We start from the raw sequence: 25,890 nt of genomic DNA on the forward strand, positions 1-25,890 counted from the left end.
TCTCCATTGCCTATGGGATCCGAGTAATGTGTCTTGTGAGAAACATGAAGATTTCCTCAATTTGTTATCCACTTAAGCTGTAAGGGAAGGCTTAAGTCTTGAAGAATAAGGTTTTCTTCTTGGTCTCCTGCAGAATGAAACATCTGTTTGTTTTTGGTATATCACTCCTAACTAAACCTCAGTTTCTGCTTGTTGAAGTAAGTGAGGAGGCAGATGAATCACTTTTAGGGGAAGGACCTGTGAAGTACCTGTGAAGCTTTCAGGCTGTGTAGCCCAGACCAGAAGGACCCATGTGCACAGTCTCCTTTTCCAGTTCTTTGGTTGGATCGTCTTTAGGAAGGAGTGTTCCTGAGATAATTTTTACTTGACATTGATCAATGCAGTAAAGACAAGAAGTTAGTTGGCAGCTTTAAAGTGAGTTTGTAAGTGACAGAAAAATTTTAGGCTTCTCCAGTCTTTTACATGTGTGTTGCTTGCAAGCTGTTTAGTCTTTGTGGCGCCTGGGATTTCACAGCTCGCATTCTGTGCATTGCCAGATCACCAATCGTGATCTGTCAGATGTGGCCCATAGTAATGTTTCTGTTAAATTCCACATGATGTGCTCTGGTTAATTTGGGGACTTCGTGCTTTTATGCAAGAGGTAGGAGGACAGACGATACTTGACCAAGCATAAAGTTAGTGTGGTGTGAGCAGATGATTCCTGATTTAGCACAGAGCTTGTCCTTACAGAGTTAAGTTGTCAACATCTCAGCAAATTATAACCAGCCAAGTGAGACAATTTCTGTGGATGTTTCTTTTGGTAGTGGTGTTGATTTAAGAAACGCCTGCTCGCAGACACTTGTTACTGTCCTCATGTTTCTTCCTTAGCTGGTCTTACACAGTTTGGCGTGGCTGTGCAGCAAAGCAGATTAAGGAAGCACTTTGGTTGGGAGGCAGTTTTTTGACTCAGGTGAGTTCCTAACCAGGTTTACTGCATGCGTGCCTGTCTCCTCCCATCCACGGAGAAGCTGTCACAACTTGAGGGGGTGGTATGAGAGGGTGGGGGATGAATCAGCTTCACTGGCACTCGTTTGAAGAAACATCTGTGAAACTGTGGCAGGAGTTTATACTGGATCTGTGTTTTACATTGTGAAGACATGACGGTTTTGATCTGGCACTGAACCCCCTACTCCTGGACTTAATATACTGTCATACCATGGCCTAAGCAGCTAATTCAGGTTGACTAACTGAAGTCAAACATTGCTCTTAAAACAAACCCAAACAAAAAACCACAGCTTTATTTTCTTGTTGTTTTGTTTGTTTCTTGAGGGTGATACCAAACATGGTTCTGAGTACTTCAGAGATTCTTGTTTTGCAACTATTGAGATGCTTGCAGGGAACATAAAGCTAATTTCTTGTCATCTTCTGTGCTGCCTAAATATCTTTTGGAAAATAATGTTTTTCTTATCTGTCCTTTGCAATGAGAGTTGCAATGGAACAGGCTGTTCTCTTGGCTGCTAGAGAAGAACATTGTTAGGGTGCAGTTTGAGGATACTCCTCTCCCATGCCCTCCACCCCCTCCAAAATACTCCCCCATGATTTAAGGAGTTCTCACTAGTTTCTCCATCTGCTTAAGTGTTTTTCTGGCTCTTCTGTAAATTATACCATCCTGGTCTTCTGTTACAACTCACCTTTGGGGAAAGGTCTTTATTTTTTTATTTATTTTATTTTTTTATTTATTTTATTTTTTTATTTATTTTATTTTTTTATTTATTTTATTTTTTTATTTATTTTATTTTTTTATTTATTTATTAAGCCTGGACTGTTTCCATGAGCTGGTTCATAGTATTGCCCTGCAAAGAGTTGTACTGGCGCAGCTGAAATTATGTAGGCTCACAACTTTGCTGCTGCAGAAAACATTGTGTAGCTACGTGCTTGGGAACTGAAGTGGCAGAAGAGGTAATGCAGAACAGGCATTGTGTCCAGAGGACTTCGAATCATGCTTACATATATCATGTAAAGCAGAGAATCAAGAAGTGGTTCTCCAGAAATATTTAATGTATTCTTGTCCTGCAGGAGGCTGGAGGGAGTTGACTTAGTGAACCTAAAGGGTCAGTGCCACATGCAGATGTGCCTCAGTTATAGCTGGGATATTGGGAGTGCATTAATTGAAATGGGTTTCCTTGTAGAAATTAGAATTGATTTCTAGCAGCAGAATTGCTTCTTTATCCTCAGGGTAGTGCTTTGGAAGCTTAATTTTATTTCCAGGATTCACACAAACTCTCTTTTCAAGTCTTGTTTGTACACAGTCTCCTTACCTAACCTTTAAGCTGTCATCCCTAGTAGCGGTTACTTCAGCGTGGCATAGTTCTTATCTAAGAAGAGTGACCCATGAAGTACAGCTGAAACCTATAACCTCTTTTTCACAAGTACGAGCAGATTGCTGTCCTTTGGTCTTTTCCACAGATCTTCTGCAACTGAAAACAACCAACAGTGCTGTGAGGAACAGAAATAAGGACGTTGACTTCATCTAAAATTTGTGTTGTTTCTTCTGTGAGGTGGTTCTTCCCTTTCTTCTGCTCTCACTCCTTTGTAATTTTGCACTTTTACTGGGAAAGGTGCCATATGTATGAACATTGTACCTTGTCCAGAGCTGATATCTTGAGTCTCTAGATTGCTGCTAGTCGGAATACCTGCCTTCTTCCCTGGCAGAGAGGGTAAACTTTTGGGAGCTCACTTGGTCATAATGAATCAGATCAGAACTTAATTGAGCGCAGGACCTGCCTGGAACAGCACTGACAATAGAGGTGTTGGGAGGTGTGTAAGAAAGCAAGCACTTTTGACAATTCCCCCAAACGCTGTGGAATCTCCAGTGACTTGCTTTAAAACCTAGTTTATTAATTGTTTCTGAAGTGGGAACCATTTCATATTTCTGATTGTCTGTCTTGTCTTTCTCGCTTTCTCTTGTAGTTTTAGTCTCTCTGTTTTCAAGATAGGGAACAGTGATCAGAACTTAATTATCTTTGAGACTTCTGTCCCTCTGTGAAATGTTTGAAATCAGAAAAAGGGTTCAGGAGTTAATAGGGAAGAACTAATGCATGGATAATGGAGTTGCATAAACCTTGTTTCACTAAGAATCAGGCAAAAAAATGATATGAGGTAGCTGGACAAGAATTTTTCTTCTCCCCTTTGACATGATAGAAAACAAAGAACAGAAGACCTTTGGGAAGTTCCAAATCCCTTAATGTTACAGAGTTTAAATAGGATCAGGCAACCATCAGTTTTTCCAAGCAAATTGCATGTCATTAACTTACATGTTGGTTTTTTTTTTTTTTCTCCTAAATGGTAGAGAATATTTCTTAGCTTGGCTAGAGCACTGTGTGGTGGATATTTGAGTTTCTGTTTGTAACCATTACAGGTCCTTCATAGGTTTGGTTTTGGGTATATTTGTTAGGGTTTTTTTTTTTCAATATCTTTTAGTATGTGAGAAGAGCTTGCACTGATAAAACCTTGTATCAGCTTTTTTATAGGTCTGTGTATAATCCATAGTCCTGTTACACGGATCTCGCTATGAATCACTTCTACTTTAGGGTTATGGTTTGAGGAGTATTGAACCTGGAGTTTTGAGGCAAGTCAGGAAAACTGATTTGTGGTTTTCATCTCAAAAAAGCAAAGTTATTTTGGCTGTTCCCTTCTAGTCACAAGTTCTGCACATTTGAAAGAAAATGTAATGTGAACATTTTGTTTACCACATGACTGTGTAGATAATCCTTGTTTCTTGAGTGTTTTATAGTTTGGGAATTTTTAAGGTGAGGTAATAAAAGCCTATTCCTGCTTCTTGATGTTCATGGTTTTGATCATGTTCTCTAGGGCAACCCAACCCACCTTTAGAAATAAGAGTGTAGTCATTAGAAAAAGGGATCAATTAACAAACTCAAGAAAATCAACTATCTTTTCCTTACAAGTATGCTGACTCTGGGTTAAAGTATGATATTAAAGTATGTTAAAGTATTGATATTTGCACTGATTATCAGCTTATACCCGTTTTCGTACAGGTGCGTGTTTCATGGGGACTTGGCAAAAAGTACACGGGTTTCTCACTTGTGTATTTTTCAGTTACCTTACGGGAAATATATGCCTCCTCATACTCTGGATTTCCAATTCAATTTTGGGCCAGTTTCTTTCGGTAAACCCCAGTTTTCAAATTATTCAGCATTTTGGTCTGCCACTTTTTTTTCCCCTTCTCACTGCTGGGGGACAGAAAGGTGTCTTGTTCTATGTTTTATTGAAAATAAGAGTAGAAGCTGGTATGAAACTGAAAACATGGACTTCTGCCATGCGTTTTCAATATGTGAAGCTGAACTTCCTTTAGTACAAAGCAATCTTGAGCAGTGCTTCTGCTTGTGTATGTGTGTAGATGCATGCTTGGAATTTGATTGTCGTTATAGAGGCTTTAGTTTATTAAATTTAGCTGAGTTGTCCTTTCCTTGCATGTATCCGGACTCTTCACTTTACAGCTCTAGGGTTCTTTCAAGTCATGTTTTTCTTGGAGAAGGGGTGGAAAGGGGAAGTTGAGCTGAACATACTGCATATCCTTGTATATGTACATCTTTAAATTCATTTTTTAGGGGTTTTACAGTATATTCTACAAGCTGATAGAATCTGGAGAATCTCTATGCTTGCTTACCACTAAAGTGCTTGGCACATGAGTGTTATGATGATGTATTTGCTTTTCAGTATCTAGGATGATGTCTTCCCATTACACTCCTATAGGCTCAGGATTGTACAGGCACGCTTGTTATGCTGTCTGCACACCCTGCAGGAGGAGGGTAAAAGCAACTTTCCATTGTAAGGGTGGTCTCGTAGGAGAAAAAATATTTTACATAATTACAAAACAGCATTGTAAATTAAGTTTTTCTATACATATAATTTCAGTATGTAACTAACTAGATATAACTGCTATTTTGGAGGGACTATGCTCATATAACTGCCTGCATAGGCTACCTCTCAACACCTGCTGAACCTGGAAAGCTATGGGAGCAAGCAGGGGAGTCATGCTGTAGAAATTGTAGAAATTCCCAAGTGAGGGCTATTAACTGCTAGGCTGAAGGAGGAAATCGTAAAGGGAAGGGTAGGGCTGAAACAGTTCCTTTAAGAGAGTTTTCTGGCTCCAGTCTAAGAAGCTGCAAGTGCATCAGGAGAATTTGACTGTGGATGCTTTGCTTGTGCGTGGAGCCATCCCACCCTTGTTGAACAGAGTTTGTGACATCTGTAGATGGGATGGTGACCTAAAACATTTGATTGATTGCCAGAGCCTGCTGTGTTCTGTGTCTGGTAGCTCTTGAGCATAGCAGCCTTCCTTGCTGAAGGAAGTCTTGTCTGTTTTAACCCAACTTGGGACTGTTTTAGAGACAGAGTAGTCACTATTCTGGATGGACGTGCACACACTGAGTTGAGCTTTCATTGCTAATTTATATCTGGGAAGTTTCCTGCAGGCTTTGGGCTTAAGGAAGTGGTGTAGTGTGTGTTAATCTTGATCCGTTGGTGAAAACTGGGCTTTCTGCTTTAGCAGTGAGAACTTGTCGCTTAGGTAATTTTTCCGTTTTCTTGTGGCTAAGCCTTTTTATTGAGAACAGGCAGCTAATCTTGGGAGCATGTTGTGTGAGCAGTGGATTCTTCTTACAAGCATAGTCCCTTTTGAAATGTGTATCTTGGTTAAAGATTTCAGTCGAGGGTTATTTGTTTTGATGTCTATCCTCATAAGCCTTTTGACTTCTTCACTGTGCTCAGAAGAGCAAAGTTAGCTTGATTTAACTGGGATACCTCAACATATCCTTACTAAACTTAGTGATGACTTGCTGTTAACTGTATGGAGTGGAGATTTCTGCAGCAGGTGGTGCTTGCTTTTGCCATGCCCCTCACTAAATGACTATAGGTATTTCAGATGCTTGTGTGCTTGGGTTGTTGCTCCATTTCCACTCCTTTTTTTAAGGAGTTGAATGGTAGTAGTGGTGTTGTCCATAGTGCAGCAAGCTGAGGACGAGGCAGCATGTATCCTGTGCATGCAGTAGCCACAAATACTGCTGTCCAGTAAATCTGAATTGAACTTATGCTGACAGCATATCTTTAATACCTTTGTTGATCTGTGAAAGACATTAATTGTAAATACATGGTTCATGTATACTGCTAGGTGTATTGGACCTCATAATTCTTATAGAAACAGAAAGTTTTGCTTTTCTGGCAATGAAGATATTGTGCTGGTAAGGCTTTCTCTGTTGAAACTCTGTACATTCTGTAACCAAACATTTCATCAGGTGACAGCTGCTGTCATTGATGCTGTTTTTTGAGCAGCCAGAAGGCAAGGGAACCTGGGCTCTTCCAGGTGAGATTGCTTGACTTGTAGGCTGAAAGCAGTGTTAGGCTTTCCAGCCTCCTCTTTCATGAGAACATAGACCAGGAGGGGTTATATTATCCAAGATGTAAAGTGATTGACGGTTTCAGTACCAAGCTGCTGAATAATTTGAAAACTGGAGCTTACTGAAAGAAACTGCCCCAAAAGTGATTGGAAACCCAGAATATGAGGAAGCATATATTTCCCGTAAGATAAGTCATAAAGTAAGCAGGTCATCATAAGTTTATGCACTCTCTTGACGCTCATCTTTAATTCAGGGCAGTAGCTTTGTGGATTGGGCAGAGGAAATATTTGCAACTGTGAAGTTACTTCTTTATCACATGTCTGGAAATGCACATTGTAGCCAACTGCGGTAGTGAGTGTGGGAAGAGGAAGACTTCAGCCTCCCTCATGTCCTAAGTACGTCTGTAGGTTAGTGTGGTACACAGCGTGTAAGACTATTGGGAGGTAAGGTAGGGAGCATTCGGCGAGGTTGGTCCTCAGAAAGTGCTTGTAGCTTGAAAGGCAAATTTATGTTGGGAAGGATAAAAATACTTCTGGGCATTTTTGCAACTTGATCACCTAAAAGCCCATAAGGTTATTAGGTAACTCAGACATGTCTGATCTTATAAATATATGACCTTTAGACAATGTGTGTTCTTTCTTTTGCAGTACCCCCTCCTGATTTTCTTTTCCATGGACCTATGTAGACTTAATCAACAGCTGACATGAAGACAGCAGAGGGGGAAGCTATTTTGCAATAGCGTCTTAAAATTATATGAGAGTGAAAAGAAAGTCTGTTATGTTTATGGCTAATAGAAAACAATTATTTTACTGCCTTTGTGGAAAACTTCCATATTCTGTCATCTGTAGGCTGTCATTCTAGTAGTTTTAGCTCTATACTGTTGTGAGTATGCTTGTCTGTGTGTTATAACAGTTCAGTACCTGTGTAATACAGCGTTGCTTTCTAGTAAGTTGTGTATATTCTGAGCTTCAGAAAAAAAATGTTACGGGATGGAAAGGCTCTTTGGGTAGATTCACATATGTGGGTACTTCTGCTCTATAACAGTACAGGCAAGAGGAAGAAAAAAATCCTGAGTTTGCGTCAGAAGGTGGTGATACACATGATGGTCCTTAGTGGCTTGTGGTATTGCCACACTCCTCAGCCATTGCTTTAGCCTGATCACAGGGAATTCCATAATGTGCATGAGTGATGCGGTTAATTATGATCGTGATGTGGATGCACGGCTGATTAATTCCAGTCTTGTGAATTTAAGCTGCAAGCTGTTATGAAGGCATGGGATTGAGTCTCCAACCTTTGTTGAGGCGGGTCTGTGGTAAGGGATGAGCTTCATGTGTTATGGCGAGTGCTGTGGGTAAGGAGACGTGCAGTACTTGTGGGGTGCAGAGTGGATAGGCTAGTCCTTTTTTTCAGTTCTGTAAGTAGGAAAACCAATAAATTAGCAAGGATAGACAGTGTTATGTTTGAAGAGTCTGATTCTTTTTGCTTGCTATCAGGCTCTACTTTTCTGTCCCTAGACCTTATTTTTTTTTTGTTTTAGTGTACTCCTTCCTTCCTGTTCTGTGGTAGGAGCTGAGATGTGTATCTTCCTGTTGTTTAGAGGTTTGTTAATTTTGTCTCTTTCCCCATCCTCCCTTTCATCCCAGAGCACAGAGACTCTGGCAGTTGTGCACATACAGGATGTCTCCCCATTGACAACTGGAGTGTTGGGAGCCTGTAGAAGGTTTCTGTTATCTGATGTGTGTGCACATCTGCATTTGTAGCTACTGTCCTGAAAGCAAACTGGGAATAGTATTAGTTGGATAGGCAGTATGAGGAGGATGCACTTCCACGGCATGGGAGGAAGCTGCAGATGAAGGGGAAGTGCTGCTCAAGGGAAAACAAGGTGTTTTGGAGTGTAGGGGTCAATGGAGCATGGTGCTGTACCTCCTTTGAACCTGGTGTGCAGGAAACCAGCCTTCATGGGTTTTGTTGCTTGTGGAGGGCTCTTACCTGCTAAAGTGTCAGTTTGTAGAGTGGTTTGTTGAACTTAAGATTTCCTTGTTGTACTTGTGGAACAGTGAGTAACTCAAGCATTTCGCTGTGCAGGATAGCATTTTAATTTTAGTTAAAGTATTAAAAAACTATGAAAAAAAATGGAAATTACCCCTTTCTGATCTGCTCACCCTCTTGTTCATGTAATTTGCAGTGTGCTCTGCATTACTTGCAGAGACAAAGAAACCCTTTTCCAGGTAATTTGAGTTATGAGAAATAGGTCTTGATTAGTTGCATAGCTACTGGTGAAATGATTTACATAGTTGTGGGATTAGTCTAAAACATGGATGGGATGTACTGGGCTGTGCATTTGTGACATGATGAAGTCATCAAGCACTGGTCTAAGTGTGCACCTTTATACTGTGTCATGTGTCAGCTCTTGAAGAATCCCGTGGGACAGCTTCGGTTCTGCCTTTCTGCCAGCAGCGTGCAGTTGGCTGTTTTGTTTGAGGTTCATTTGCAGTTGCTGATCACGGAGTGTGGGTTTGGGGATGTTCCTGCTGCTGAGCAAAACAATGTTTTGGGGGTTTTCTTATTCAAAACTGTTGGATACTACGGTGAGCTATTCTTTGGTAAACCAGTCATCTGTGATAAACATTCTTTAAATCCATGCCAGATTTTACAATCAATAAACTGTAGTTAAATGAAAAATTGAGTTAATGTTCACTTGAGGTAGAAAATATGTCTGTGAGAATATATACATATATGTGCACACAAAAAAGCTGGTAGAAAAATGATGTGAACTATGAACATTTGTAACAGTCACCTGAAACCTGTGGAATTAAAGACAAGGTTATATTTTCAAGACAGAGATTGACATTTCTTTTAGTTTTCCTTTTTGATTTTCTGTCACGGTGTTCACAAATGTAAGATTTTTGCATTGGCCTCAGCTAAAATACCTGAAGTGAGGGGTAGCTGGTTGTCTTGGGAGTAATGTGAGGGACAGGGGGAAAGAATTTGTCCTTTCTTCAGGTGGTGGAGCCTTGAAGTAAGAGGTGGGCAGTAAGTTTGGAGACACCTCGAAGCTTCCACGTTCTCCATTGCAGTGCCCTTGTAGGGCATGGGTGGTTTTGCTGTGGGAGAAAATATTTCTTTACTCTGCTGGTCTGTAAATTACTTAATGCCTGTCATTGTTATTTCAGTCAGCAGTTGTTATTGCTGAAGCTGCCAAATATCTGTTCGGTTTTGTGACTTCTGGTAGAGTTGGTCATAGTAATGTTGAGCCTGTTGTTTCCCATTTTGATGTGCCACACAGAGCGGATGCTTGGGAGTGGAAATTTAGGATCTGGCTACTTGGGTGTTTTAACCATTTCTGGGAGCTTTCTTTTTCTACAAACCAGATGTCCAATCCGAGTTCCTTAGACTAGATCATTCTCCAGTCTCAAGCCTGCAGGGAAGTGACTTTTAAGAGGAACCGACTCTTGCAGTCAGGAAGAAAGTTTTGGAGTTGCTCAGATGTGTGTTAGTGTGTGTGAAGATAGATGATGATCAGTCTGAGAGGTCTGGAGCACAGAACACACAAAAATATAAAAAATTTGGTGTAGTATTTCTATGCTTTATTAGCCCAGGTTACACTGTGTAACATTAGGTAACCCAAGATGCGCACTGTTTAAGTATTGGCATTGCAACCTCGTCACTCATCACTTCAACCAATACCATGTGGAGACGTCATTGTCAAGGTGTCTTTGCAACTCACGTGACACGTTTTTTGGAAAGACAAGACCTTGGAAAAAAACATTTATTTTTTTTTTTTTTTTTTAAACTGTCACTCTTGGCATTGTAACCCCTGGTATTCTTGACTTGTGACTGCTTTCCCAAGGCAGCCCAGCCCTGTTTGAAGGGACATAAGGAGCACTGGAGTTGTTGGCAAGATGCAGTTCCCGCTGGGTCGTTTGCCCAGCAGTCACTGCTGTGCTTTTGCATCTCACGCAGCAAGTAGCTTGGCCTGTTAACTCCAGGGAGGCCTCCAGATAACCTGAGCTGTAAGCAGTAGTCCGAAAAAAAATCGGTGTTTGGAGCTTGAGTAGTGTTACCGGGGAATTGGAAGGGTTGCTGTAGGACGTGATGGGTGAATGAATGCTCTGGTGTCTCCCTGGCCACCCTGGAGGTAAGAAGAGAATCAGTAACATGCTGCGGCTTTTCAGGAGGCCCTTGGGGGATCCCTTCCTTCCTCTGGGCTGGGGAGGAGGTAACAGCATCTCTGATCCCGACTGCCCTTTTAAAGAGCGTTTCAGGGAAATTGAGGTTAACAGCTTCGGTAGTTGCCTCTATTTACAAAAGGCTAGCACCGCTAAACACCCATTCATCCTGGGACCATCATGCTAATGTACTCATTGCAGAAGGTTACCCGAGTCGTGCCCCGGGGCTATGGCCGTTTGTCTCCAAACACCAATGAGCTGGGAAATTGGGAGGGAAATGGTCTTAAATTTAGTAGATAGACTTGGAAGGAATCGTTAGATCTGCATGCATTGTCAGCACCCCAGGGTGGGTGATTTCGGCCGGGGAGGTGAATTCAGGGCTCTTTGTGCCTCACTTAAGGCTCACTTTGGCTTCTGGAGTATTGGGCAATAAAGTCCGAGTCCATTCTGGACCCTTGAGCTTCTGTTTCCTTACCTCTAACAAGGACTTTTTAAGCTTGGAGCTCAGTAATACTAAATACTTTATATGGCACTCCTTGATGCTTCTCTGATTTTTTTATTATTTTTTTTTTAAGTCACTGCCTTGGGTAAAGAACTCATTTTCTTCCTGTAATTTAAGATGTTTATCCTGCTTGAAAATAGGGGTATTAATGACCTGTTTGGCTTAACTATGTGGAGTTTTGTTGAGGGTATTCTAGGATAATACAGTCGTAAAAGACCAGGAAGTGGAGAAAAAGATAAGAGAGAAAGACAGAATAAAACTATTGGTATTCTAAGTAAATGGGCACTACTGTAAGCTGAGCTGGAGGGGAAGAGGAAAGATCTCATATTGGCAGTGAGAAGTGGCTGGATTTTGATAAGAAGAGGTAACAAGTAACAGTCGTCAGTGTGATCAAAGTGGAAATATTCTGATCAGAGAGAGAAGAAAGATGACATGCTTTGCTTTCCAGGCTGGCAGTAGAGCTCCTTCTTTCCCCCCACAATGAGTTTATTGCCTTCAGATTGCACTCATACGTTCCTTATACTGGTATGGATTTTGTATTTCCTTGCTTAAAATCCTGGATTTAGTAGGAACATTTGAACTACTGCTTGTGCCAAGAAATGAATTTAGTATGGTGTCCCTAGCAGGTATACATGTGAGATTTTGATTCGATTTTTAGCAGTTCATATTTTAAAGAGTCTTTTTTCTTTTTGTCAGATTATGTCTACTTCGAAAATTCTTCAAGTAACCCGTATTTGATACGAAGAATAGAAGAGCTCAATAAGGTAAACACATTTTTCCATCAAGTCTTTAAAGTTAATTTCATTTATGATCTGTTTGATTTGATTAAAATCAAAACAATTCTTTAGCAGTTCTCTGGTGATTAAAAGCTTAAAAATACTTTATTCTGGTAATTTTCTGGAATGCTTTCAGTCCTGCTAGATTGTTCTCCTTTGGTATGAAAGGACAGAGAGTGTCAATGGTAGGTCATTCTGAAGGTGATTGTGCCCACCTGTAGGGCAGGAGGTTTCTGCAGTTCTTAAATTCTGTGCCAGAATCATGCAATATGAAGATAATGTAACAGTTTGCCTAGAGGATGGAGAGCTTTGTAATTTGATCTTTCTTGGGGGAGACTCTTGTTCAACAGGAAGGTTTGGAGCTATTATCTGCTTCCTCAGACTTTGTCTTTGCTGGTTGTCCTTTGGGCCAGTGTATTGTTTCATCTGCCAAATTTCCCTTTCATTGGATCTGAAAGGGAGGCATGACAGCTTGTATGTGGGAAGCCAGCTGAAGTCCTCGATGCTGAAATTTTACCTAGCTGAGGAGGGAAGACCGTTCTGAAGCCATTAGCTGTGTCCTAAACATGCCACATTCTCAGGTTTAATACCAGCGTGTCCAATTGCAGCCCATACAGAAGGAATGTAACATCGCTGGTTTGGATTTGAATTTAAATTAACTGACTAATAGTAGGTCTTTTTCTTTAGCCACCAGTGATGGAAAAACATGTCTTTCTAAAGCAGTTACTTGGAAGAGAAAATTTGTCAATGTAATGACAAATCAAGAATCTGAAGGCTAGGACATCCTTGTAACCCTTTCTTTTTAGTGGAGGTCTTTTGCAGAAACACTTTCTCTCTCTTCCATTAACAAAACAAGAGAGAGTTCTTAAAATGTTCCCAGTGGGCAGTGGATCCATAGCCATGAAATATCAATAGCTGTATTGCATCAGTTACAAGGTGCAGATTTGTTGATCACTTTCCAGGAAAGTGAGGGTTTTTTTCCCCCCACTCTTCTTTTCCCTCTTCATTCCTCCCCCCCCCCCCCAATTTCTCTGACCTGCTCCTTTCAGGTTGAAATGAATCATATATCTTGTGCTGCCTTTTTTCACTAAGTGTAAATGAAGCCTGGACAGTTAAATGAAATAAATAATTCTACATTGTAGCTGTGTTTTAAGAAGATGTCTCCTGCCTTTGTATTTTAGTTCCTCAAAATTTAAAAGTTCCGAATTATTTAACAGAAGGATAGAAATTCTGCAGGCTCTGTACCAAAAACTGGCAGGTTGCAAGGGGGAACATTTGTGCATGTGCTTATTGTCTGATATTTTTTTTTTTCTTTGTGTAAGGAAAACTGGTATTATAAAAGATTAAACTTTTCCTTCATTCACATCTTAGCAACAAGCATGTATATCAGTATCTATTTTGTTTCCTTGTGGACAGATTGCTGGTCCACTACCTTTTTTTGCGGGGAGTGGGGTGGAATTTGTATCTTAGTCTTCTAGTTTCTTAAACTGTGTGCCATCATTCTGGTTTTCAAGGGCTCTTCGGTAGTAGGATACATCTCTTAAGTTACATTTTCATTACTTATTTATTTATTTTAGTGACATTAGATTGGCTGGGGCTGTTACAAACCAGTAGGTGTATTTCCTCTAGAGTTTGTATAAAGCCAGTTTCACAATTTTGCAGGTGCCATCCTACAAGTGATTGATCACCTATCTCATTTTAAGAATTTTAAGGAAAAAAAAATCCCAAACCTTTCAAAAAATCAGACTTTTTTGTATGTTGTCACTGGTGTAGAGTTTAATGCCTGGTGCAGCTTCCTTGGTTCTCCTTTTGGAATGATTTTTTTGTGTTGGTCAATTTTCAGCTCACCAATGCTCTCAGAGAAAGAAAACTTTGATTTCTTTTGTGAAAGTAATAATGGCTGGGTTCTTTCTTGCTTTCCTACTGTCCTACAGAGTTTGGAGAGCAGCCTAATCCTGAATTCCGTTGTTTGTTTTATTTCGCAGTTATTATTAGGATTTTAAAGATGCTTTTGAATTCTACTAAATGTAGGCATCTCTTGAAAAGTAGCAAAGTGGCTTGTTAATATGTTGTAACTGCAGGTAAGGTGTTTATTTCCTCACCCCTTGAAACATCTGTAACTGCTAAAAATGGTGATCCTGCAGAAACAGGAGGAAAGGGCCAAACTCTTTCCCTACTCTGGAATGGATCACACCGGTTTGTGTGTTATCTAACGTGTGCAACTGGAGGGTGCTAAAAGGTGATGCTCTGTAGTGCTTGTGCAAAATGCCAAATTATTTATGATTTTTTCTAGTTGGATGCATACAGTTCAGTTCTAGATTTGTACTCAGTTTTATTTTTTCCTGTTTCAGACTGCTAATGGAAATGTGGAAGCAAAGGTGGTATGTTTCTACAGAAGAAGAGACATATCAAGTACACTTATCGTATTGGCAGACAAACATGCAAGTAAGCTTGTTTGTGTTCAAATTGCTAAACTTGGATAGAACTTTGATATTGCAGTTACAAGTATCAATATTATTTTTTTTAAATGTCCTTTTCCTAAACTCATCTTCAGGAAATTGTGTTACTTTTGTTGTCTGACTTTTCTCTCTCTTTTTCTCTTGGTCACCCCTTAAACCTTTTAAAACCTCATTTGGTGTATGGTTTGGTTATCATGGTATGGACAGGACAGAAGTTTTCAGTTAGGTCTGAGTAAAGGCATCTTACTACTTCATAGAAGTGAATTTCTTAATTTTTGGGATGAGAGGAAGTATTCTCTTTGTCTCATACTGCTTCTAATGAATTATTTGGTTTGGTTAACAGATTAAAAAAAAAACCCTCGAACTTTCTTTATGAGTAAATCAAATAGTCTGATCGTAGGAAAGCGACTTGAAACATGGCTGGCTTGAAACTTGGCTGACAGTTTAAATTTCAATATTAGTAATATTTCTATGACTTTTGTCTGAACATGCTCAGTAAATATGTCTTAAAAGCACTGAATTTGAGGACATTCTATCACTATTTTAAATACTAAAGATCCTTTTGTTGGGAGAAAAATAATGTCGGCTGAGAGGAAACTTGAAAACTAATTTTTGTTTTTTAGTATTGTACTTTCTGATTTAAAAAATAAACATGAAGTTTAACTATCATAAAATTCAGGGAGTTGTTCGTGCTACCTTCCTTTGTTCTCCTTTGCATGTATGCATTCCATAGATAATTTCTTGATTTTTATTATTTTACAGAGTGTTGTGTAAACTTAAATTGGCATGTACGCTTCTGCCTAGGAGGTCAGAGGCATGTGAGATACCTGGCTGAGTAGAGATGGAAACTTATTTCTAAACAAAAAATTAGTGCTACAATTATCTTTCAATTATAGAAACAGTTTTAAAATTCTAAAAAGTGCATGCAAAAACATAATTTAGTGTCAGTATAGATTATGCTGTTTGCCTTTCTAAACCTGTGAGGCAAGGTACGACAAAAAAGTTCAGATAGTTTCAATAAAAAAAAAAATGTAGGCGAAATAGCTGAGAAGCTGCTGTAGGTCTGAGCATTCTAAACTCAGAAGGGGGTGAGTGTGGTGGACGATCTAGCTCTCAAGCGGAGTATCCATGTACAACATATGAAATAGTGCAACATATTCCATGTCATTGGGCACTTCATCTGGGGTGCTTCCAGCCTGTTTGGCTCCATTCTAGTTGCCATTGAGGATTAGATTTAGGTTCAATACACCTTCTTCTGCCAGTTCAGCATCCCTCTCCTCCCGTCATTGCAAGGTGATGGATACAGTACTAACAAAACAGACAGTTGGCAAAACAGACATGTTGGAAGGGAGAAGAAGAGTAAGGAGGTGGAGTTACTAAACTGTTTTTACTTGTAAACACTTAAGTATGTGAGATGTTGCTGTTAGGATTGCTTAAAATTTAGCAAAAAGCATGGACAGCCATATCAATCCTTGCAATTCAAGGCTTTCCTGTAGGGGCGTACATAAATGAAAAAGAAGCAATCAGATCTGGACATGTTGAAATTATGATTTAGCTGCCAAGCATCACTGTCTTTTAATGTGCTTCTTGGTGTAAATATGAATAGACTGTGATGTATATGTAATACAGTTCTACATAGCTGTACTGCATAGGGATTGATTAAATCAAATACTCAGTTTTAACAATGAATATAATGTCTTATTGTGTTCTTAGTGCCGTCGGGGAAAAGATGCAGCAGAACTAGCCCCTTATTGATAAATGTGAATATTTTCTGTTGTAGATTCAAGTCCAAATAAGTCCCTCCATTGCAACTATATCTTGGAAAAAAAGTCATGTGGCATTGAGATGAGATTTGGCTGTGTTGCAGAATTGTGGCAGCAGGCAAAGCTTTTTCGATATCTCTTCGGTGCAGCAGTACTCATTTTATCCAAAAATACTGAAGCTTAATAGGAGCTTCACCATCAACAACATGACTATTGATTCCTTCATCTGTGTTTCATTTCACTAGATTTAGCAAAGGAAGCAGGTACAAATAATTCAAAGAAACCATGTCTGAGGCTGAAAATGAAAAATATTTGAACCCATATAAATGCTCTTCGAACCTGCAAAGGCTGATTTGTGATAAGAAATTTAAGATTTTTTTTTTTCTAATGCAAACAAGTAATTCATTGTTCATTTGCATATGTGTTTGAAAGACAGGAAAATTCTTCTATAGCACAATCCTATTAATAGAGCCACCAGAGACAACTAAGGCTGTCTCTTAGTGTAAATTTCATTAGTAACTAACATTTTTTCCAGTATGTTTCTTTCTGGTGCAGAATAAAATTGCTACTAAACGACTTCCATTTATTTACATAGATGTGCTGTTGCGTGGCTTCCGTTCCTCTTAAGAAGGGAGAAGAGAGTAAAATTAAGCTTTTGGACAGCCTTTAGTTCTTTGCTCTGAAAAAAAATCTACATCTTGCATGATATAATGAAATTAAATTTTGTGGATGTTAGGATTCTAGTACAGATACTCAACACTGTCACTGACTTTGAGTTCATTTCCATAAAGTCTCCTGTTGCCTCATTTTGATGCATTTGCAGTAGATGTACGTATCTGCATCGCTGATCTTTTAACTGCCTTTGTTCAGCTGATTAATGGAGCTTTCTGACTGCAGACATTTCTGGATTCACACAGTTTTCTGTATAAGATGCCTTTATTTTAGACCTACTGTTGAGATCAATGCAGTGGGAGTGCCAAATAATGGGAAGACATGGCCAGAACATGAATGGAAAAATTATATGTATATTTTGTAATATTTTTTTCTCTTCCAATAAATGAAGGAAAAAAATGTGATTGAGAAATGAATGTTGCAAAGTTTAAGAAAAATATATAAAACCCCATGTTTTAGCTTGTATAATCCATCAGATACCTTAAACAGACAAGTCTGAGATATGCTGTCTTTTCTCATAACTCTTTATAAAAAGAGAAATGAGTTGGAAGCACCTTATTCTGTAGTTGGTGACTGTAAATTAGTACCTGATGTATGCAACCTGATTTTTGGATTTGATCTGTGATCTTACTATTTTTATCATATGATATAAAGCCTGTCTGGGCTGTCCTATAAATCTTTCAGCCTTATAATAGCTTCCATACATTGTTAGCACTTTTTATTCATAAGCCTCTTTAATCACCTCACAAATTATTCTTGGGAATTTCTCCACCTGTTTCTGAAATGAACCTGCTTCAGTAGGAGACTATTTCATGTTCTTGCCCAGAGACTTTGTAGTGGATTAATATAGCATATTGTATGCAAACAAGATTGCAGACAGACCTTGACAGAGAAGAAGTGAGAAAGATAGTTTACTTGTCAAGCTACTGTTGGATGCTGCGATTATGTATTTTCTCTATATATAGTGTCTTGTGTAATTAAGTAAATATTTCCAACAGCAGGAATACAGCCTCCTATCCTCCCTTCTAATGATCCACCCCCAACCATCTCCAGATACTTGTGATCTGTCTTATGGCCACAGGTTTCGCTTCATTCAAAATGTTTATCCTCATTTGTAAAACAATGAGTGACAAGTTGGTAGTGGTTGGAGAACTGATTAGTTAGTGCTGGCCAGTTTGGCAGGTTTATGGTGAGTTTTCAGCAGCTGATGTTTGGGTGCCAGGCACACACGGCAGCATGGTTTTATAAGTGCCAAAGCTTCTAAAAATAAATGTCTTGCAGCGGTGAGGTGTCATTACTCACTCAGTCCATGAGTTGCATAAGACTTGTGTGCCTAAGTGGGTGGGTAGTCTATTAAGATTGTTTGTTGTTTTGTTTGTTTGTTTTTATTTTAGATAACACGAGTCTAAATGCAATTTCACAATAGCTTTACCAATGAGTTCTTTTTATTTTTATTTATTTCTTCCTTCTATTTCATTCTTCATCTCCATTTTCTCCCAACACCACACATGCAGATTTAAGAGGAGTCAAATTCATTAATCCACTAATGACACTTTTGCTCTGTTGTTACTGAGAGTAGGAAACTGATTTTTCTCTTCTGGAGGTGGTGTAATGAGGAAAGATATGCTAAGTGTCCAAAATAGTGTCTGTCTGCTTTGTGGCCATGGCTGCAAAAGATCATCACAAGAAGTTTTGGATGGGATCATAATGGTGATGTCTTGATAATGTGTCAGACTCCTTCTGAAGTGTCCAGGTATAAGGATTTCTATTTCTTAAAACTTTCACCATATTTGCTATAGCTATGAATCAATAGCTGGGTTTTGGTAGAGAGAAAATTAATAAGGCTGAGGCTTAATGTAGACTATTTGAAACTAACCTGGGAGAAGGAATGTGGTGTTGTATTGTTCATTTCTTCAAATGCAATGCTTCTGTCATGTCCTTCCAAGATGCGTAGTTGAGCTCTTAAGGTACCAAGAGTTTAAGCTTTCATCACTACTGAAGGAAATGTACAGGTCAACAGCACTGACTTTACTGCATTTCCCAGTATTTTGACCCCATTTTTTTTCCTTTTCCTTTACACTTTGTTAGTGATACCATGCTAACTAATTAGTAATAATAGTTGACACACCTGAGGGACAGGATGCCATCCAGAGGGACCTGGACAAGCTTGAGAAATGGGCCCCTGGGAACCTCATGAGGTTCAACAAAGCCAAGTGTAGGGTCCTGCACCAGGGTCGGGGCAACCCCTAGTAACAATACTGGCTGGGGGATGAAGGGATTGAGGGCAGCCCTGCCAAGAAGGAATTGGGGGTACTGGTGGATGAAAAGCTGGACGTGAGCCAGCAATGTGTGCTCGCAGCCCAGAAGGCCAACCACATCGTGGGCTGCATCAAAAGAAGCATGGCCAGCAGGTCGAGGAAGGTGATTTTGCTCTCTACTCCACTCTGGTGAGACCCCACCTGGAGTACTGCATCCAGCTATGGAGTCCTCAGTTCAGGAAGGACAGGGACCTGTTGGAGAGGGTCCAGAGGAGGGCCACAAAAATGATCAGAGGCCTGGAACACCTCTCTTATGAGGACAGGCTGAGAGAGTTAGGTTTTTCAGCCTGGAGAAGAAAAGGCTCCAGGCAGACCTTGTAGCAGCCTTTCAGTGCTTAAATGTGGCTTAAAAGAATGAAGGGGACAGACTTTTTAGTAGGGCCTGTAGCGATAGGACAAGGGGTAATGGCTTTAAACTAAAAGAGAGTAGATTCAGACTAGATATAAGGAAGAAATTTTTTACAACAAGGGGGTGAAACACTGGCACAGGTTGCCCAGAGAGGTGGTAGATGCCCCATCCCTGGAAACGTTCCAGGTCAGGCTGGACAGGGCTCTGAGCAACCCGATCTAGTTGAAGATGTCCCTACTTATTGCAGGGGGGGTTGGACTAGATGACCTTTAAAGGTTCCTTCCAACACAAACCATTCTATGATTTCTAATTCTTCTGTTATTACAGACTGTCTGCCAAGCTGGACGGATATCCTAGTGTGCTCTCTAACCGAATTTCTGTATCTTGGTTGCTTGGTGCGTTTCTGAATTTTGCCATGTAGCTACTTGTATGGCACCCAGAATGCAGAGAAAGGGCTCGTGCTTTCTACCTCTGATGTTGTAGAGAGCCCTATCTGATCTATAGCAAATTGCTATTCTTTCTAGTATCTAGCAAATATTGATGTTTAATTTCGCGTCTCACACACCCAGTCATTTTAAATTACAATTACTTCCTCATGGGTTTCTCCTGCCAACTCAAAGTTTACTCTTTCTAATTACTTTTCCCCATATATGTTAGCTTTCACATGAGTCTTGCTGTTTGTGTCCAATCTGTCTGTCTCTTATTCCCAATATAAGTTGTCTTCAAGCTTTGTTAATGTGCTATTAATGATTCTGTCATCAAATATCAAATAATACTTAATCTAATACACTCCTTGCAGCATTCCACTGGCTACTTCTGCATAGCTGATATATTGCTGTTTGTATTAAGACTAAATGTTTAGTTTTAAATCTGTACGAGCACATCTATCAAGCAGAGATATTAATTTTGAAGTAAGGCTTTACAAGAGCACTGAAGTCCCAATATACTGCACCTACTGTATTCCCATACCACTTATTCTGCAGTACTGTCATAAATGCAGGCAAGTCTTTCTGAAAAGATATTTATTTTTGTATATATCTAAAAACATGGGGTTTGGTGTTGGTTGTGTTTGTTTGTGGTTTGGTTTGTTGTTTTTTTTTTTTTGTGGTGTGGTTTTTTTTGGGTTTTTTTTTTGTTTTGTTTTTTTTTTTTTTTTTTTTTTTAGGACTATGGTCCTTATTTCTCAGGGGCCACCGTTTTCAAGGATGCAGTCTGCTTCACTTAGTGCTTTGGGTGCTTGAGCTATTGGAGGGTGAAGCGCAGATGCGTCAGACAGGCTTGTCCTGGAACCTGAGGCTGGGCCAACCCCTGTTGTGATTTACAGTCTGACTTAAGCCTCTGCTGTCTGCGCAGAGGTGGGCAGGCGGTATTAGTTACTGTTTTTGTCAAAGCCACTTTTGCATGACTTCAGGGAGACAGAGAGGTTCCTGTGCTGGATCCAGCCCAGTGTTCTCTTCTCCTTCCCTTGGTTCTGAAAGCATTTGCCAGGTTTATTCTCTTTAGTACTAAATCATGGCTGTGGAAAACGAGGCAAGATGCTTGTGTAGATTTGTTTGTTATTTCTTGGAATATTCCTCCCTCTGTCTTCAGGAACTGTGACAATTTTACGGCTGGTGGTCGGGGGAGTTGTTTGTTACCTGTAGAAATGTCTGTCTTTAAAAAAAAAACAAAAAAAAGCCTTTTTATTTTGAAAGGCTGTGCATAGCAGAGCTGCCATAAGAAGAAAAGATGTGCTTCCCACCTTCCTTATTTTGTTACAAAAGCTAGGCACATAAATAAACTACTAGTTGGAAGATGAGCCTAGCTGAAGGGATGTGGTTCCTGAGATTAGCTTGGTTGTGCTAGGTGGTTTCATTTTGTTTGTAGATTTGATTGGCGCATAGTGGTTGATAATTTTTTTTAATTAATTTTTAAAAGCTCTAGGCTATTAAATACACTGAAGATATTAAGTATTTTAGGTTGCTCCTTATAGTATTTTTCCTGCATTACACAGTGCACTACTCATTCTCCAAAAAATGTTGTAAGTGCAGGCATGAATGCCTTTTCATTTGTGCATCCTTGGGTTTTTAGCCAGCCTAGTTTGGAACTCGCTGACTTGTTTGTGGATTGCTGCTGGTATATTTATAGTGTAGGTCAGCAGCCACAATATTAATTTTCAACTAAAACAGAATCCACTTCAGTAAATAAATTGCAGAACCGTGAAACTGTGGCACAAATGTAAATTTGGTGTTCTAGTTCCTAGGAAAATATTAAAATTTAAGTGCATGCTGCTGTATGCTTAACAGCTCATGTGGTATAAGAGCTATTGTATGTTGCAGTCTGGTTTAATTATGCTGCTATTTTTTTTCCTTCCTTGCTGGAGCAGCTTACCTGAGGGGCACATAAACCATAGGTCTTTTTCCAGGACAGTAAAACAGTGATAAATTGTGGGGAACCTGAAGGGTACATAATTTTTTGTCACCCCCTTTGGCATAATGGTGGCCTATTTAAAATGAAATGCAATTTTAGTGTTTTATAAAATGGAGATCTCTCCTTTCTGTTTGCTTTATTTTGGAGGTAACTATGAGGATTATAGTTAACTAATCTTAAGGGTATATAAATCATAACTGCCCGTATCTGTTTCTGACTAGAAATATTTCTTGCAACAACTGTTGAATTAAGCTGCAGGCATAAGTCTGCTCTTTGAGGGTACTGCTGCTGTAAAATTAGAGTTTTACTATTCATGTATGAGACTTTATAGCTCATTCTACTATAGTCCAGGAAACTTTACTAGTGGTTATGGAAAATACAGTAACTGTCTTAATTTCTTAGGGAAGGAAAAAGTCTGATGTTTTCTTTCACAGTCCTTCATCATGGAGAAGCTTTGCAACGCTTTTTGGAGTATTTTGCCTTTTACGGCTTTATCTTGTATAATTGACAGGAAACTTGACAATGAACACAAAACATACTAGTAATTTATTTCTTATGAGAGGGGTGCCTAGAGATGTTTTGGATCAGTTGTGTATCAGTGTGGATGTGATTTCATATATTTACTTTGGCATTCATTTAAGAACTGGTTGAATGTAGCTTGGATAGCTCAAAGCCAGAGATGGTGGATCCTGACTGACTGCCTGCAGAATAAAGCAGCGGTATTGCCAACAGTCAAATGCGTGTGGTGTGGTAGGATAGGACTGGTTACAAGACTGGCCTTAGGTACTCGGTTACGTTCCAGTTAATCTTGTGACTATGATCTATTGGCTGTGGTTGGGGTGAAGAGAATAAAATGCACTAAATAAATAAACTAACCTTTTCAGTGGGCATTTCCTGCAAAAGCTGTTGAAGTTGGGGTGGGACAGTCTCTGATATCCTGAAGGAAGAGTAGGGTCTAAAATAACGGATGTCTGGCGAAGAGGAAAGACTTCACTTTTACTGCCTATTTTATTGTGGGTCAGCTAACAGCGCAGTGATGGTCTCCAAGAGCAGCTCTCTTCAGAGTTTGTCTGTTGGTAGCAGATTTGTGTGACTTTTCAGCTTGGTGAGCCAGTGTGACCTGTGTGTACCTGGAATGCTTTGATCCCAGTGGTGAATAAATAACACTTTTATATATATATAAAAATAACTTATTCACAGACATCATTAAAAGGATCTATACTAATTATCTAATTGTTCAGTTGGCTGAAATGTGAGGATTCAGATGAAGTTAGATTTCATCTAAATAACGCGTATTATTTAGCAAGTATTTTGGAACGCTCATCCTGAATGGCTCAGAATAAATACTTGCACTGTTGTAGATGATCAATTTTGTCTCTTTATAACTAGGAGAAATGGAAGAAGAGATGGAAAATCCAGAAATGGTTGATTTACCTGAGAAACAGAAGCATCAGCTACGACATCGTGAGTTGTTTCTCTCGCGACAGCTGGAATCTCTGCCAGCCACGCACATTAGGTAATGACTATTTTCTTCCAGTGCCTTTTATTAAAAAAAAACAAAACAGAACAACAAACACCAAATGGCATTATTATTATTCTTCAAACATTCTTCAGTGTAAGATTAAATTCTGTGTACATCTTCAGTAATACCATCTTGTGAATCACATAAGCATTTAAGATGTTTTTTCATAAAATGTGTTTTTCTTTTTTTAGAGGCAAATGCAGCGTTACTCTGTTAAATGAGACAGAATCCCTTAAATCATATCTGGAACGGGAGGTATGAACCCATTTTGTGAATTGTCAAGCTTGAGCAGTTTATTCTGGCACAATTTAGGATTGGTGGCTTTTCACAAGATTTCTAAAAAGAAGATGGTTCTTTCATTTCTACACATACTGTACGGGCATTGACAGTGGGAAGCTTTAGGCTCTAAACCATTTTCATTCTGATGTAAAACTTCGTGGATTTAGAAGCCAGAGCTGCTGTTTTCATCCTTGTGATGGTAAGCTGCCTCTCCTTCTGTAAGGAGAGCCCTAGTTCCTCATCAGCCTGGCAGTTCAAACCTGGAGGCTGATGCCCCAGACAAGACAGGGTGGGAGATGGAGTAAATGTGAAGAGGGAGCAAGCCAACAATTTCTATACATTTGCTTTATCCTGAGATCTTACAGATTTATGTTAACACGGTTTAAGCTTGATCTCACCTCAAATTTCTGAGGAACTTAATTCCCTGGTTTTTGGGTTCTCTGTTCACTGTTGTTTATCTGTAGTCTTCATGTGCCAGCACAGACATTTAGATCCTTGAAAATCTACTTGTCAGTTAACTTCTGAGTCCTGCAGAAATTTTCACAAGCCGGCTATTTAAAGGTACCTCAAACTGAACACTTGAAACTGAATTGTGTTGTACTGTTAATCACTATTCAGAATATAAATCTTGGGGTTTACTTTTTTAGGTATTCGGGGATTTTAAGAATTGCAGTTCTTTTAAATATATTTAAATACCTTTAATTGTGGCTAGACCTCTGGCTGCCAGCTGGGTTAAACAGTCTTGGAATTTGACAATCTGGGAGCTTTACTTTGGGAGATTAGCAAACAATTTCAGTATATTATTATTTGAACACATCTGCAAGCATTATATTTGAATCTGAAAACATTAAAATGTTATACAGGAGATGAAATTGTGTAATTAAAAACAGTAGGGTAACGGTCATTACCAGCCTTTAAGAAACAAGGAGAACACAGGTCATTTTTTGCGAGGAGCGTTCTGGAGTCCATCTCATAGTTAAGATTTCTTTATAAATGTTTTTTTTTTTTTTTTTTTTTTTTTTTTTAGCTTTCTTTAGTATTTGTTTAAGCATAAGATTAATTTTAATCTGATACTCTAGTTTAAGAGAATTTTAAACAAAGCGCAGGGATTAAATAGTCGGGTTTCTCTTTGGAATGCGAAACCAAAAACATGTCTGCTCAGGGCTGCCAAATGGCAGTGCATCAAACAAGGGCCGTTGTATTCACAAATGCTTGTTACCAGCTAGCAGCTTGGGATATGCCAATTTGAAAGCAAAAGTTAATAAAACTGAAATTATTTTAGATTTACTAGTACCCAACTTGTAAGTAGTATTCGTTCTTGATTGCTCCCAACACATTTTTAATATCACTAGTGTTACAGGTAGGTGTGTTGAAACAGAAAAGGGAGCTGGGTTCCTTTAATCATGCAATTACTCAGTTGCAGATGTAGGAATAGAAAGAGATTTCTTTTTTTCATCCTTTTGAACTCTCAAAATGCAAGATGAATGATGTTGGTTATTTTTAAAACTGAGCAGGCACTTAGAGATTTCACAGAACGAGAGAGTTTCTTGAATGTGTCCTGTCGCTTAGCATGGTATTTTGCTGTGGTGCAAACTAACTTGGACAGATGGTAAAGAAATTAAAAGCTCAGGAACACAAATGTGCTTGGGTGGAGGGTAAAGAGATTAAGAAAAGGAGATAGATGTTGCCTGGTGAATTCCTAGCACTGGATGGTATTGTTTTGAACTGTTTCTTCTCCTCCCTACCCCCTGTTCTTAATCTGTTCTTTGCTTTCAAAATTTTTTTTTTTTTTAATATGGCTTCTGTCAATAAAGCCTAAACAGTTTTAGGGACTCTATTATTTGATTTGTTGTATGTTGTGACCACTAAAAGTAGGTTTTCAGACCAAGTCTACCTTGAAGGATGTTAAACATGCAGACAGAAATTTTAGGGAGATAGTAAGCATAGCAAAATTACATTTGTTATCTCTGTTTTCCTCCCTCTACCCTCTCTGTGTCATCTTCCTCAGGAAGATTGCTCCATTAAATTTGAAGAGCAGGCTGAAGGGGGACCAGCATTGACTTTTTTTCCTGTGCCTGGCTTTGTCCTGGGTTTGTAGCAGGAGTGAGGAATAGGAGGAAAAAGAAAAAAAGCAACCTGAATTTCCTGTAGATACTGAATTTCCAGGGAGATCAAGAGAAGGGCATAGCCAGTTTTGGCAAAAGCATTATCTTTTCCTGTGCTGCAGGGAACTCTTTCGTATGTACCATCTATTTTACTGGCCTGCTAGGATATATG

At 39.3% G+C, this 25,890-nt stretch overlaps 1 protein-coding gene and 1 long non-coding RNA gene across 2 annotated transcripts in view; both read left to right on the forward strand.

Annotated features, from left to right (window-relative positions):
- The first annotated feature begins 881 nt into the window (after positions 1-881).
- On the forward strand, positions 882-14,207 carry LOC309672098. The gene is made up of 3 exons (XR_014269212.1): positions 882-949; positions 11,763-11,830; positions 14,194-14,207. It is a non-coding gene; the product is annotated as an uncharacterized lncRNA (long non-coding RNA).
- Positions 14,208-14,252: 45 nt separating this feature from the next.
- MTA1 (metastasis associated 1) overlaps positions 14,253-25,890 on the forward strand; it is a 66,171-nt gene continuing 54,533 nt past the window's right edge. Inside the window, exons 1-3 of the mRNA XM_082483515.1 lie at positions 14,253-14,287; positions 23,202-23,328; positions 23,526-23,589. Coding sequence (XP_082339641.1) covers positions 23,207-23,328; positions 23,526-23,589 — 186 coding nt within the window. The 5' untranslated portion in view covers positions 14,253-14,287; positions 23,202-23,206. The remainder of the gene's footprint in view (positions 14,288-23,201; positions 23,329-23,525; positions 23,590-25,890) is intronic.

Source organism: Vanellus vanellus (assembly GCF_965231255.1).
Source record: "Vanellus vanellus genome assembly, chromosome: 5".
Lineage (NCBI taxonomy): Eukaryota > Metazoa > Chordata > Aves > Charadriiformes > Charadriidae > Vanellus > Vanellus vanellus.